Raw genomic sequence first — 16,341 nt, forward strand, 5'->3', positions numbered from 1 at the left:
TTTAATAAATTGTCAGCATTTTAAAATAACTATAAAAGTTCAAATATCACAATTTCTTTCTTAAAAATGGAAGATGTAACAGTGAACATTTTTACAGAGGAATAATTGGTCATTTTTTAAAAAGCAAAGGAAAATATTTAAAAGAAAAAGACTTTTTAAATATTGAAAGTGTAGTCCTCATAAAAGAAAACTGCTAAATAATATTTTTCCATGAGTGGAAAACATATTAGTTATATGCTTTATTACACACACACATACACATACACATACACTAGCATATACATGTGTGTGTATATATATATATATATATATTTTTTTTTTAAATCTAAATAATAAGTAAGGAAAAGTAAACAAAAGGGATATGATATTTAAAATACTTTTTCTAAGTATATAAAATAATTAGTATTTGTAGTATAAAAGGATTTCAATCTAAAACTGAAAATATTTTTCCCTTTGTTGGCAAAGATTCAATATACGTTGTTATATATTTGTAATAAATATTCATTTGCTCAGTATCCAATAATAGCAAGAGTGAAAAAAATATACCCTCTCAAAATCATATACTGCTGGTTAGAACACATGAGACATAAACTTTCTGGAGGGAAATTTAGCAATATGTATGTAAAAATTTTATGTTTTTAACTAATAAAAGTCCACTTGATTATCAAAGATCTTCTCAATGTTTATATTTAAGGATTTTCATATGCAGTATCATTTGCAATAATAAAAACTGGATATGCACCAGAATTCTAACAATAGAGGATTGATGAAATAGTACATAATGGAATGCAGTGTAGCTATTAAAAGTGGTGTTATAAAAAGGAATTTAACGACATGGGAAAATGCTCATGGTAGTCTGCAAAGTGGAAAAAAACGTTTTCAGGGACTATGTATACAATGATTTCATTCTGCAAAACAGTAAATAGATAAGATAGAAGAATAAATACCAACATGTCACCAGCTATCTCTGGGTAGTGTTTATGGGGGAGACAGTATTTACAAGTGACTTTTCCCCCCTTTTGTATATAATTTGCAAACTTTCTAAAATAAATATTGTGTTTTGTTTTCAGATTTTCTGAAAAACTAAAACAAAAAAAATGAAATATGACCACAGAACATTGGAGCTGGCAGGTCACCCATCTCTGTAATATCTCTCCACAGCTAGCCTGTGCACTTCTCTGAAGCTGAGCTGACAAGCAGAGCCAGGCTCTCCTAGCTCTGTCCTTTCTTTTGCCTGGACTGAGCTGTTTAACCCAAGTCGTACAGTCAGGACTAAAGACATTTCTTTATTGATTTTTTTTAAATAACCTTCTAATAGAAGCAAAATTCTGCCAAATATTTTTCTGTCTCTCCTTCTTCTCCCTGGATTCAACTGTGGGACCATGTTAAAGAATGTGTAATAGTTCCCTTTTGTTTTTTCATCTTCCACTGCCTCCCCATCCCAATTAGCTAAATTTCATTATAGTAAATAATTCACTATTTAGCAGTTATATAGTACCTTTGTGTTAAGCGACAGTCTTTCCAAACACTTGTTAATCCTAAACGCACTCTTGGGAAGTAGGTAAAAATTACTAGAGAGAAAGAAGGAGAAAGGGTAGTGCCAACAGTAATAAAAGATGTCCATAAAACCACAGCCTTGTCTCAGTTTTCTGTTAGTCAACATCTGTGCAATACTGTTCGAAATGAGGACCTGTATCATGGTGATATTAGAGAGAGAAATGATTTGAGAGAGAGAGGTTTCAGATCCTGTATGTAGATTTATAGTGTAAAGTAGGAGCATAGTCTGTGCAGCCAGACTTCTGGATTCAATTCCTGGCTCTACATTTACCAGCTTGTGATATTGGGCAAGTGATTTCATTTCCCTGGCTTTAGTTTTCTCATCTGGAGAAAATGGAATAATAATAAAGCATAGCATATAGTGTTGTTTTAAGGATTAAATGAGATTAGAAGCATAAGGTACTGAAAGCAGTACTTTGAATATGGTAAGTGCTGTGAGAGTGTTAGCCATTGTCAGGCACTCTAAAATACAATGACAAATTAAAAAGGAAGAGATAAAGACTTGTGTCTTCATGAATCAACATCAGATTTTAAAGGATTTGTGAAAAGAGGAAAGCTTCCTAGATTTCTAATCCTGTTTTAGCAGAAGTGCTTAAAGGTAAGGGTAAGCACTAGCTCACAAACAGAACTGAGTTGGATGAATTCATTCAGTGTACTGAGTCATACATACTCAAGGAAGGCTCATCACTCTCTGCTTTAACTTAATAAGAGGGGCCATGCAGTTACTATGTAACTGGACCTAGTGTGCATGTTGAAATGAGAACACTGTCACAGTTTAAAACTTTACTGGTTGTTTGACCTTGGGTGTTTATTCCTCATCTAATTGAAGGGAAAATACACATTAGTTTATTGGGGAAAATTGAAAACATCCCTTTCCTTCTTGAGTTTTTATCAAATACTCAATATTGGTGAAACACAAGTTATAAAACTGTTCACAATGGTTACACCATGCTTCTACTATTCATTCCACAAATAATTTTGAAAACTCTCAAAACCAAAGCATTCTTTCCTTCATAAATTCAATAGAGAAATGATGCTTTTATAGAACCAGCACTTGCTATGTAATAAGAGTGAACAATGTCTCTGCATTGAAGTCATGGGATAAAGAAGAAGATAGTCTTGAAAAGTTTAATTCCTTTCTTTTCTGGTAAAAATGAAAGTAAAACTGTCTCCCATTGCATTTGAAGCTAACAATCCCTGATATATTTCTGTTTACATTAATGTGCCTGAATAAATCATATTTCATATCATGTTAATACAAAATCAAGTAGAAGCATCAGTTTTGTTTTGGTTTGATCATTCTGTTTTCTAGTAGTGTTTCTATGTATGAATGTATAGACATTTGAGGCTATCTGTGTCCTCCAGTAGAAAGACTCTTGAGGATAGCTACCTTATCAATTTCATATATATACATACATAGATGATATATAGTTGTACATACATTCAGGCTCCTTAAAATTGTTTGTTGACTAAACAAATGAGCAAATGGTGAACCAGCTTGTTGTCTGACAATCATAATTTTCCGAGCATCTCCTCAATTCACTAGACATCAAATACCCTATTGTTGTATGTCTATCACATTAATAATTTTTAAATCTAATTTTTGCTTTCATATAACAATTTGTTTTTTATTAAATATGAAAGCCAAGCTCCACTTGAGATCCTTGTGTTATTGTGGTTAAGGTAACATTAAAGGATGTTGCAGAAGAAACTTCAAGATGTCCATGTTTCTGTCCTACATTGGAACCTCTTCCCATCTTGAGTTACATTCAGGTGGTGATTAATTTTACCTAAAAAGCATAATTCTCCTCGTCTACACAGTACAAGAAGTCAAAACAAAACACAGAGCATCTGGCCTGAACTAGAGCATGCAGATGAGGAGAGGAGTCAATCAATGTGGAGGTAAAACAAGTGACTCAGTGTGGGAGCACACAGGACAACTGCATAGTGTAAAGCAAGCCAGGCAAGACTGAACTGAAAATGAACACGGTGACTCCTGAACAGGGTTTTGTTCTTGTTCTTAGGGTGGTTTAAGCTAGAGGTTTATATTAAGAACATCTAATTATCTTTTATGAGTTATTCCATGTAATAATTATTAAGTAAATTTTTAGAGTACGTTATTTTTAATTCTTATGCCAGAATCCTGTGTCATTCATTCTCAACTCATTTTTCTTCCACCAAATTTGCTTGTTATCTCTGTCACAATATAAATATCTTCTATATGCTGTAAATTTAATTTCAGTTCAAATAAAGTTAATCAATTGTATATTCATGATATTAAACGTCTGATACTTGTATGTTTACAAAATACATGTACATACATTTTTTAAAAAACACATTCCTTGAAATTCAATGTTTGCTGATGATTTGTTTTTTAATATTTTAATAGCTTCTAATATTTTTGTGATAAAAATAATATTGAAGATACATTAGGAAGTATAGCATTTCTAAATTTCTGTATTTTTAAAATTGTTTTTTAAGTTGTAGATGAGCACCTTTTTTATTATTTGTTTTTTGTGGTGCTGAGGATTGAACCCAGTTCCTCATGCCTGCTAGGCAAGCACTTTACTGCTGAGCCACAAACCCCTAAATTTCTGGATTTTTATAAGAAGCATCAGTGCTTTTGGTAAGGTAGAAATATTTTATATTACATCAATCTTTATAGAGAATATTACTTTATTATCTTAAAAATAATACACTTAGCCAGGTATGGTAGTGAACAGCTGTAACCCAGCAGCTCAGAAGGCTGAAGCAGGAGGATCTCAAGTTCAAAGCCAGCCTCAGCAACTTTGCAAGGTTCTAAGCAACTTAGCAAACCTTGTCTCAAAAACAACAACAACAACAAAAAACACAAAAAGTTCTAGGGATGTGGTTCAGTGGTAAAGCTTCCCTGGATTCAATCCCTGGTACAAAATAAAAAAGAAAAAACAAAGACACTTAATTGAATATGGTGGCCCAAACCTGTAATACCAGGAACTCTGTAGGCTGAGGCAAGAAGATTCCAAGTTGAAGGCAAGCCTCAGCATTTAGCAGGGTCCAAAGCAACTTAGTGGGACCCTTTCTCAAAAAAAAAAAAGGGGGGGCGGAGGAAGTAGCCCAGTGGTAGAATGTTACTGGGTTAAATTTCTAGTATGTAAATAAATGAATAATACACTTATGTCATTATTTCAATAAAAGTGAGTGTAAATATTTACTATCATATCAGTACTAGTTTAACAAAGATAATTATAAAATTTCATACTTACATTGGCATCCTTCCCAGCTAATTTACATAATTCCACTCTCTCCTTTGTGGCTGGCCAATAAATCTGTAAAACATTTCAAGGTGTGTCAGAATCTGAATATCTACAACACTCTAACCTATAATTTTGATTAAAGAAGTAAATGTGTGATACTAAAGAATGGATATTAATCATGCTAACAGAGTCAATGTGAGAATTTTGAGATTTAAGTATTTTTCAAAGCCCCCTTAAAAATGTTATTAAAAGAGAATTATGTAGAACAATCAATTTTTTTAAGAGAGAGGAGAGAGAGAATTTTTTAATATTTATTTATTTATTTTAGTTTTAAGTGGACACAACATCTTTTTATTTTATTTTTATGTGGTGCTGAGGATCGAACCCAGCCCCGTGCATGCCAGGCGAGCGTGTTACCACTTGAGCCACATCCCCAGCCCCCAATTTTTTTATTTATCAATCTTCTTGTTTCTCTTTTAAGGTATACAATAATAGATAAATTATGCCCAAGGGGAAAAAGTTCTCATAATAATGTCAACAGAGTTTCACACTGGAGTTATAGGCTTTGTTTACCCGGTCTCTGTGTTTACTATGAATTATGGTGCATTATGAACATGTGTGATGAGGTGTTGGAAATAGCTCTGTGTCACACGCATAAGTTTTCACTCCAAACCAAGGACGAGTGTGAATTTGTTGACAGTATTTAACAAGCGTGGGGCTCAGACACATCTGTCACTAAACTAAATATTTTAAAAGTATTATCTTATTTAAATTTCAAAATGACCTTATGAAATATTTATACTTATTCTCAATTTTAAGTCAGAAACTTGGTGACCTAGCCACTAAAAAACATGTCAAAGGACAGAAAACTATTTTGTGATATAGCCATAATCCAACATGTATTCTGTCTGTCTTCTGAACTGGGAGTCTCAGTCCTTACAAAATGTTACTTGGGCAAATGATTAAGGTCAAAGGCACCAACCATCTTGGTTGGTAGCTTTTAATTATGCTTAACAGTCTTGAATTATCAAAAAGAGCTTTTATCCTTCATTTTTAAAAAGAAAAGTTTAGAAATTTTTCAGTCAGGTTCAAAGAGTGATTTAGTCTGTAGAAAGAAAAGTTCTGATAGCTATAGGCAAGAAGAAACAAGAAAATCAAGTTCTGAGTTGCCTATAATGTACACGCCACAAGTTCCTGACAGACTTTTATTATGTTTTTCACCAAAGTTAACAGATAATGTTTTAATGGATGAAGAAAAAAAAAAAAAAACCTATGTCAATACATTGAAAGAGACTTATTAAACCTGAAATTAACAAAGAATTTAGGAATCACCAATGTTTGCATAATATTATCTTTATAATAAAAATTTGGGCTTTTATGCCTGAGGAAGGAAGAGGAAATAGCATCCCAAAATTTCATAATAGACAAATAAAATCAAATTAATAAGATTTTTAAATGAATGATGAATTAATATTAGAAGCAGATTATTTAGCAGAACATAGCTTTATATCACTGGACATAAAATAATTCACATAACTCATATCTGTGATCTGTCAATTGGTTTAATCCTTGACTTATTTCATTTGATTTCTAGTCTAGATTAATATATCTCTGAGTCATTTAAATATGGTCAGATTTAATCATATTTCAGAAATAAATTTAGGATATGTATACACATACATATCCTAAATTTACATATACATATTTACATAAATTTATATATAGGTTATATACATATAAAAACATATATATTTGTTCAGGGCTATAGATCTTATTGTTATTAATACTATAGAATAAAGGAAATTACAGAACTCTTTCTCCCAGGTAAATGGGTCTTAAAAAGCATAAAGAGCATCACAGTGTTCTATTTTTACTTCAAACAAGCATACTGGGTGACTGAGTTAAAGTAAATTATGAAATAAATACTGTCTCCAAAACTGAGTTTGAAAGTATTCATTGCTGTCTCTAAATGGAAGAAGTTAAGGACAAAGCGTGGAGGCAATCTTGACGTCTTTTATGGGATCTAAATTGTTTCAAAGTTAACATGGAATAGTTACTGTTCATTAGACACGTAGCTATGATTGTGTGTGTAATGTGTGTAATGTGTGTAATGTGTGTAATGGCACAAGGATTCTAAGATACCGGTACAAAGAAAATTTTTCTAATTAAAGAATTGCCACCATGCCAGGCAAAGCGTGGGATTGAGGCACTCAGATCTGAGTCAGGAAAACAGTTCAATAAACAGCAGCTCCATTTCCATGGGAGCTGGAGGGAGGGAAGAGAGCACACAGGGAGCAGCCATTGCCAGGGAGCACTCAGGAACACTCAGTGGTAAACAGTCCTTCTCAGTCCCCACTTTCTCCATTACTGGCTTTTAATAGTTTCAACTCTAGTGTGATAGTTTAGTTTAGTTTAATAGTTTCAACCCTAGTTTGTCTTAGAGATTTGACACTAAAATACCAATTGCACGTTTTTTCTTCTTTCTAAAGAAACACAAGTCTCTAAAAGAAGTTTTAATGTTTCTGTTGTACATTTTGCTGAGTTGTATCATCCTAGTTGGTGGAGCAATAAACTAATTACAAGCTTCAGAGAATTTGCTTTTTGATAAGTAGATAAATGTTAAACAGAGATGTGTAAGCACTGACAATTTGCGGGACTCCAGAACTCATTTTTTCTAGATCTTCTAATCTCTGTTTATATAATAGATTTTCTCCAGAATGTTCTTTTAGTTTTCATCATTCACTTTCAATGCTATAATATCTAGAACCCTGATATTAATGGAAACTGTCCTTGAACATATGTGTAATGGCACAAGGATTCTAAGATACTGGTACAAAGAAAATTTTTCTAATTAAAGAATTACTGAAGCCTTCAAAATGAAGATTGAGAGTGCATATTGGCTTATTTTAATATAATACCATTAAGAACTTAGAAATCATAAGCAGAATCAACTTAAATAATAACCACCTACAGATTATATATATATATATATATATATATATATATATATATATATATATGATTTTTTTCAGACTCTAAACACTTAACTGAGAAAGAAGAAAAAAATACCATTGTAGTTGTGCCAATGATTAAGAGATATTATTTTAATTATGAATATGGTGGGATTTTCTTTTACTTGTTACCTAGTCATTAGAATAAAGGTTTTGCAAAAATATTTCTTTTGATTCTTAATTAGTAAAAGACTTTAAAGATGCAGAATAATCCTAGATTCAATCTAAATACAAACCAAAGGGGGAAAAAAGTACTTACATAGGTAGTTATATAGAGTTGGCAAAAATATGCTCAAGTCACAGTTTTGTGTTTCAATAATTTTTGAAGAGACATCTAATGTGCTATACACACAAACACACATGACAGAGCATTCCATTACCCACATTTTCTATTCTAATTGTGTATGCTCTTACATTTTAGTGCCTTAAAACATATCTCAACATATTAAAAGTTGCATTAAGCAGAATAAAACACAGCATATATGCCATATCATCTCAAAGATGATGGCTCCCTAGAAATTCATTCACTGATATTTTTTTCTGTCAAGTAACAAAGAGCCATACCAGAAGCAGTCACTTGTGTAATTGCCCTATTTTAATTGTCCTGAAACATTCTCATGAAATATTAGTTCTTAACTAACCTTGTATGAAGTACCCTACAGAATTTAAAGCTGTCATTTTAGTGGGCTGTGATCTTTAAGACCTTACATCTTTTACATTAAGGATTGCTAATATGTAGAAAGCATATTATTGCTCTCTCCATCCACAAGCAGGGCAGAAAAATCAAACAGAGATCTTTTCTGTGAAGTTTGATGAGCCCAAGAATCACTTCCAGCTTAATTATCCAGAGTGTAACTACTAATTAAACCAATGTTAAACAATTGGAATTGTGCAAGTTGTTTTTAATCTGAATGGTAATTCTTATAGATACATTTGACAACAGAAAACTGGGAAACAGAACAGAATTTTATAAAGTTCTCCACATTTAGAAGTAATAATTTATAGTTAACATTGTAAAAAAAGTATAACCATCACCCATATTTTATAATTTATGAACAACCATTTTAGTATGTTTATGCAAGCCTTTATATTTTTCACAATTGATAATTTTCAAAGATTTTTTTCAGGATACACTAGAAGGCAAAAATATTAACATCCAAAAATATAAGAGAGTGTGTGTATGTGTGTGTATTAGAAAGTTCTAAAAGAATATACATACATATTTTTCATGTGTATACATATTTTTTCTTTTAGAATTATAGAACATAGATTAATAATATGGAAAAAGATCATTCTAATGAAAGGAAAAAAAATTTAGTGCTTTCTTAGATCTATTTGCTTATGTTCAAAATGTTATATTTTAAACATTTTGTATATCATAAAGTTATATTTTAAACACATTAAAAAAGATTTATAATAATTTTTCTGCATTGATTTAAAATATAATCTGTGATCTAGTTTTCATTTTACTTGCTTACCTTTATCCAAATCCAAAGCAATATTTTTTTGTTTGTATTTTGAAGCATTTTTACTTCAATTTTGTGGAAAAAAATATGAGGAACTTACAAATAAAATACTGCAATGACCCTAAAAATTGTTGTTTCATTCACAATTTATATTATTCATTAACTGTTTTTATTCACAATTTATGTAATTCATTAACAGTTATCATTCAGTAAGGTAAAAGTGTCACATAATTTATTTTAATCATTTACTGTTAGGCAAGTCACAGAAACATTCAAATAATGATAAGACTTTATAACAACATCAAAAGAAAATTCTAATTACATCTACTCTTTGTTTTATCTTTGGAAAAGCAATTTAACAGACTCAAGTTAACAAGTGCAAGGACAATCAAATGCCATTTGGCCTAATTTAGAGATGCTACAACAACTGAATAGAACACCCAAGAGGAAGTTGCAACTTATTCATAAAACCTAATTAAAGACAACAATTCAGAACTCCAGAAACAGGGCCATCTCTATCAAAGAACAGAATACAACTGTTTGCACAATTATAAAGAATTTGGGAAAATGTTGCTCTAAATGCTACATGATCAAGGTTTTGAATTACTAATGTAGCAATGACTAACCAGGCTCCAACCAAGCACAGGGAAAGGGAGGAGGTCTGAGTTCAGAGAAAAAAAACTGAAAACTAAGGACAGGAATATCAAAGGCAAACCTTGAATAATGGAACTGAGTAGAAATTATTGCTGATGGGAAGTTCAAGTTTTTGCCTTTTTGTTTTCAGACTTACATATAAAAGTAAGGCTACCAGTTTTCCAAGAAAATGTCCTTCTGTACAGAAGACAGAGTTTCAGGTATGCAGTCCACAGTGCTCTGATCTGCCCACAGTAGCTTCCTTCATGAAATCTTGGGTAACAATTATCTCTCCTTTTCTTTTTCTGGAATCATCTCAAAATACTCTTTTGCATTTGAGCCATCTTTGACCATTTCTGTCTTACTAACACTTGTGCTTATCACATCCACTGGCATTTCTTTTTTTTTTTTTTAATTAATAAGTTTAGTTTGGGACCATGTTCTAGGTGTAAATGATCAATGAAACAGCAGAATTAGAAGACCTGGGTCTGATTCCCTGTTTTGCCACTTGTTGGCTTTTGATCTTAGGTGGCTGTCTCAGTAGTTCAGCCATAAATCCCAGATTATAATCTCTACCCAGTGAAGACCTATTTGGAAAAATATACACTTAGTGTTTAGGGATCCCTTACCCCATGCCAACTAACACTGCCTGTTCACTATTATTGTCCAAGTAGAGCTCATTTTACCTGAAACACATTTGATCTCCCCTTAATAATCCATTCTCATAAGCAGGCACCAAGTTTAATATTATCTCCCCCAAAAGACCTTCTCCGGTAACTAATCTGAGTACTTTTCTAGCAATAACTCCAGGTTTTTGAACAATAAGTGATATTTTTTGTTTCCTTCTTTCTTCTTCATTAACTCCCTTTCCTCAAATTTCAGACAAAATAAGAACAGAGGCCTAATATGTTTTATGATCCACTATATTCCCCACATGTAGAAGGGTGCTAGAAATATATTGGAACTGCATGAATATGCATTGCATGAAAGAAAGAGAAATACTATTGGAACTTTCAAATGAAATAAATTCTAAGAATTCCACAAGTAATGTGAATTTATGGTCCAATTGCTATTGTGGATGGATTTCAAAATTCTGTAATGAATATTGTTCATGGTGTTCATTAGATTCTTAAAGAAGACACTAAAGTTTAGTGACCACTCAGGTTCAGGGGCAAGGGATTTACTTCTTCCTACCATCCTGAGAACCTGTATTTTACACAGAGTAAGCACTCAATGAGTATTTATTGCAATATGACTTTCAGAGTTTCCTTTAGAATTGGAAACATAGAGGGAGTTCTGGTCAGAGTTCTGGTAGGAGCTGAGCAGCCTGACATCCTGACAGTCCATTACAGTTACCAGATGGGACCTGCATATCAGCACCCGGCTACAGAGCCAGCACATCCATGAACGGGTCAATTGTTGTACCTCTGCGATTACTAGACAACATGTGCTCAGCAGGCAATAGGAACAGATTAATCACCATGAAACTAAGCAGGGTGCCTTACACTAAAGTTAATTTATTGGGATAGCCACACGATTTCCAGTGTCCATATTTTCTAAATTTCAAGTATTAAATCAGAATTAAAGGATGGTAATTTTCTTTTGTCAATATCTTGATATTTAAGTGAGGAGGATATTCATACTAATTTTTTTAGAATTTAGTGTTAGATGGAACTGTCTTATTCAGCCATAGAGTAAGTTAAAAAACTGGAGTCAGAAGGTCATTCTGATTTATAAAGGAATTTCTGCTTATTCTCAATAAAAAACAAGCAAGTACAGAATGCTCATGTATGAAAACCCTCTTGTTTTATACTTCCTTAAAGAAAGGAAAACAACAAAGCCCTTTTTATTTTAAACAAAGAAGGGGGTTTAAATGTTCCAGTGAAAATTATTATAAAGTTACAAACTCACTTAACTTAGTTATTTTCATGATATTATCTCTCAAAAGTAAGTGCATAGTTTCATGACTTTCAAGTAATCTGAGTAATTTCATAATTATGTACCAAATTTTCATGTCAAATACAGACAAAAATAATAGTAAAATTGTATTACCATTGCTATGTGGGAAAAAAATCCTCTCACATTTGTCAACCTTGAAATTTGTTACATTCTAATAGAAAGGTCAATTTTCTTAGAGTGTCCAGATTATAGTTTAAATATTTATTTTCAAGTTTTATTCAATATTTTCTTTTCTAAAATCCATATTACTTTTGTGTTTTAATAACTAAAACAGTAAACTTCTGAAATAAATGTAGGGACCTAAGTCTTATTTGTTTAAATTTCATTTAAGGTGAAATAATTTTTTTCAGAATACTCCACAAAAATATTTTGCTGTTTTAGGGAGGCTATGAAATCTATATATTCTTTAAATGCATTGCTTTCTCATTTTTATTTTATTCTTTTGTGGTACTGGAGGTCAAACTCATGCTACGTAAGTGCTACTACTGACCTATTACTGTCCTTGTTTTTTCACCTTTAAATCCATATAAAAATTTCCTTTTTAGCCAGTGCATATGTAGTTTTTTGTTGTTGTTGTTTTGTTTTTGTTTTTTACATTACACAATTTTTTTGAAGTCCAAAAGTGATTTTACATCAAAACAAATGTAACTTGCTTTAGAGAGGACATGATATGTGGATTATGGATTTTTCCATTAAGACTGTAAGTAGAGGCTTAGCTAATAGGTTTTTGTTGGGGTCCAGTTAAAGGAAATCTTCACTTTTATTTTTTACCTCCAATATAACAATTCTTAAACACTTTTATATACGACATTTAATTTACACATATATCAGCTTCAAGATTTAAAAATTAGTTGGATAAAAAAGAATAAAGATAATCAAGATTTGAAAATAAAAATGAACTATTTCAATATTAATTTTGCAGAATGTTTAAAAATGTTAAGTGTAGGCTCTACACTTTGTTTTATCTAGGTTTTGAGTCATAACTTACTTTTGCAGGAATCTATCAGAAATTCTACTGAAAGTGATGGGGAACAAGGTACAAAAGGGAAAACATTTTGATTGATGCTATTTATACCAAAAGGTAAACAATGTTAATGAAAGGATGAACATTTGCTTACCCCAGTGATTCTAAATGAATACTTCAAGAATGATGTACAGTGATCTCCACTATAATGTTTAGAAGGTAAAACATTCATTTGAGATCTGATTTTATGGCTTAGATCTTAAAGCATGATGATCAAAGAGAACATTTTAACTGAGGCAAAATTCAACATGAGATGTGACCTCAAAATGGAAAAAATTTCAGTCAGTAACCAAGGATCATTTACATGATTTCATCCATGTCCAAATTATAAAATAGTTGAAAACTGGAGATTACAGAGTTTTTACTTTGAGGAAGGTTTTTTTTTTTTTTTAAATTAGGTATATCTATCACTAGTCTTCCACCCACCCGGTGTGAAGTATAGATTCTATGGAAGGGGCATCAATAGAACCTCAAGAAGCACTTGTTGTTGAGCATGTTTTGTGGGGTATCTAAAGGGTGAGAGATGACAAGTGGCAAGTGAAAACAGAGGACAGGTTTGGTATCTAAATTGCTATCAACCTGCATGTCCAGACTGGGTCCAGGGAAAAGCATATAAAGGCTTCTCATGGAACAGAGGTGAGCCTTCATAAAAAATGAGAGGGATGTCATGGGGTCATCTTAGGTGCTGTTTAAGAAGAGTGAGTGGTTTTGATTTAGGAAGCAAACACCTGGTGGTACTGCAACCTGTCTCAGGATAAAGAATGAGAACACATTAGTCAGAGGAAAAATTCAGTCACCCTTATCCAGAGTACTGCAAGGAAAAAAGATTCATGTCAGGGAAATTTCGAAAACTCACAAAGGTAGCTACAAAAGAAAAGTCAATTTTAAACGTCTGGCAAAACATCTGGGAAGTGACCTCCTTCTGACAATGCCAGTAAAGGAAACATTTCTCTGAACCCCTCACCTCTCTTCCCTTTTCCCTCTGATTTGACCCTGCATTGGTCAGGCAGTGTGTTCAACAAGATTATGGAGGAAGAGGAGCACTAGCCAGGGAAAAAGAGAAGTCCTTGGTCATCTCCCTATGACAAGGACCTCCTGTACATGGCAGGACAAGTGGGGACAGGTGGAGAGCACAGGAGTTCAATGATAAATGAAGCTTTATGACATTACATGGGACCTTTCATTTCTAAATAACAATTGTCTGTACTACCTAAGAGTGAATTCAGAAGCCATGGAGCCTGTTGAAGTTATCCAGCAAACCCAGGAGAAGAACTTGCCCCACAGAGCAGATTGAAAGGAACTGCAGGAGGCAGAATAAATTTGTCTTACTGGTTTATGAGTTAGCAGGCCAGTTAGTGTTAGACTAGTAGATCAAATAAATAATAATTGTGGTCTCAGAGTAAGTTCATTTTTTTATTAGTCTACTCACCTTCCTCTATAGCCTTCTCGAAACAAACACAAAAAAAGAAAAAGAAATAAAAGAAAAAAAACTAAAACAAATGCTTGAATAATATGGATAAAAAACAATATTTAGTGAATGAATCATTCCTTTTGTAAGCTATTGCATACATCCTTTTTTTAGAGACTCATTCCGCCCATGCAGATTTGAACTGGCTCCAAAATAAGTAAGATTTCTTGATGGAAGGATCCCAATAATTCATTAACACAGAAGTCACTTCTAAGAGGAAAATTTGTAGCTATGAGTGCCTACACAGGAAAATCAGAGAGATGCCAAATAAACAACCTAATAATGCATTTTAAGGATCTTGAAAAACAAGAACAAATCAATTCCAAAACCAGTAGAAGGAAGAAAATAATTAAGATCAGAGTTGAATTAATGAAATAGAAAATTTAAACACAAAATACAAAGGATCAATAAAACAAAGAGTTGGTTCTTTGAAAAGATAAACAATATTGACAAACTCTTAGCCAAACTAACCAAAAGAAAAGGATTATTGTGAAAACTTAAACTCCAGTAAATTGGAAAATCAAACTAAGAAAATCAAACACTGTATTTTCTCTCTCATATGGAGAAGCTAAAGATGAAAAAGTAAAAGATAAGTGGGGTGCAGGAATCTCATGAAGATCAAAGGGAGAGCAATAGAATAGAGGAAATGTATTGTAAAGTAGAATATTGTTATATTGTGTGCTTATACAAATATGGAACAACAAATACCACCATTATGTACAATTATAATGCACCCATTAAAAATATGGAAAATTTGGATATATGACTTCAATATCTAAGAAAATTGAGATGTGCAAGAAAGTGGCATCCCAGGAAGTTTTAACAAAGGCAAAGAACTTGAAAGTAAATTATTCATTTTGGAAATACTTAACAGGGTAGTTTGAGTAAGAGAAAGAGAAAAAGGAAATGGAGAGATTTTTTAATGCAAGTGAGGGAACAATAAAGAATGGATGGAAATGAGACCAGAAACATCATAGGGTGCAAAAAGTTTAGGAAGAGTCCTAGAAGTCATGATAAAAAGACTGAAGTTTATTCAAGCTGTTAGAAAAAAAAATCAGAGATGTGTAAAAAATGAAGAGATAGGATCAGACTTTTATATACTTAAAGCAACTTCCATGGTCATTGTGAATGGATTAAGTAAGAGAAAAAGGTAAACTTGGTTGAATGAGATATTATCACACAAACTGTAGGAACATATTGAATTTTTGTTATGTTAGTAGTCAGGCTTGTGGACTGAAGCTTTTGTTGGAACTTATGTTCCTCCCTCCCCTTCTACCTTACACTCCATAGATGCTGATCCCAAACACTCTTATAAATGCAAGCTAAGTATCATCTCAGAGTTGGTTTCTAGGATAATTCAACTTACAACACAAGTTTTGGAAAAGTACAGCCCAAGACCCATGTTCTTCCCTGTAATGTGATCACATCTGGTCTATTTTGCTTTAGTCCGGAAGGGAAGGAGAATGGGAAAAAGAAACAAAAAAGGAAGGAGAAGGCCTAATCAGTGTTCATTATCTGTCCCAGAGAGGAATCTACAGGGTATTCCTAACTGAAAAGAGGCCTTATAGTTCAAGTTTGGAAAAGGCTTGTTAAATTATAAGGCATCACTTCCTCATGATATGATGTGCACTTATGCCTGCCCCAAAGTCTGTTATGGCCCTATAGAGATCAATCCTTCACCTTAAAACATAAAAACAACAAACAAACAACAACAACAACAAACCCCAGAATCTCATCCCTTTAATCTCAATTTGAAAAGGTAAAAAAGAGCTAATCTTGTCTTCCTCTGAACTCAATTATTAGTCAAATATTTATTAAGTATATCCCTGCACCATTCACTGTACTAAATTCAAAATCTAGTCTAAATAATAATAAGCCTAACAAGAAAAGTACTACTAAATATTTATAAAAATTCATTTTTTGCTGTAATTCTACCCTAAATGTCCATTGCAATTGTGAGTGATAATGATGACTTTGTAATAAGTAC

The 16,341-nt window shown here is 32.5% G+C and overlaps 1 protein-coding gene across 1 annotated transcript in view; it reads right to left on the bottom strand.

Moving 5' to 3' along the window:
• Sema3d (semaphorin 3D) overlaps positions 1-16,341 on the bottom strand; it is a 118,002-nt gene that overhangs the window by 73,916 nt on the left and 27,745 nt on the right. The window contains exon 3 of the mRNA XM_026384979.2: positions 4,803-4,865. Coding sequence (XP_026240764.1) covers positions 4,803-4,865 — 63 coding nt within the window. The remainder of the gene's footprint in view (positions 1-4,802; positions 4,866-16,341) is intronic.

Source organism: Urocitellus parryii, chromosome 3 (genome assembly GCF_045843805.1).
Source record: "Urocitellus parryii isolate mUroPar1 chromosome 3, mUroPar1.hap1, whole genome shotgun sequence".
NCBI classification, from domain to species: Eukaryota; Metazoa; Chordata; class Mammalia; order Rodentia; family Sciuridae; genus Urocitellus; species Urocitellus parryii.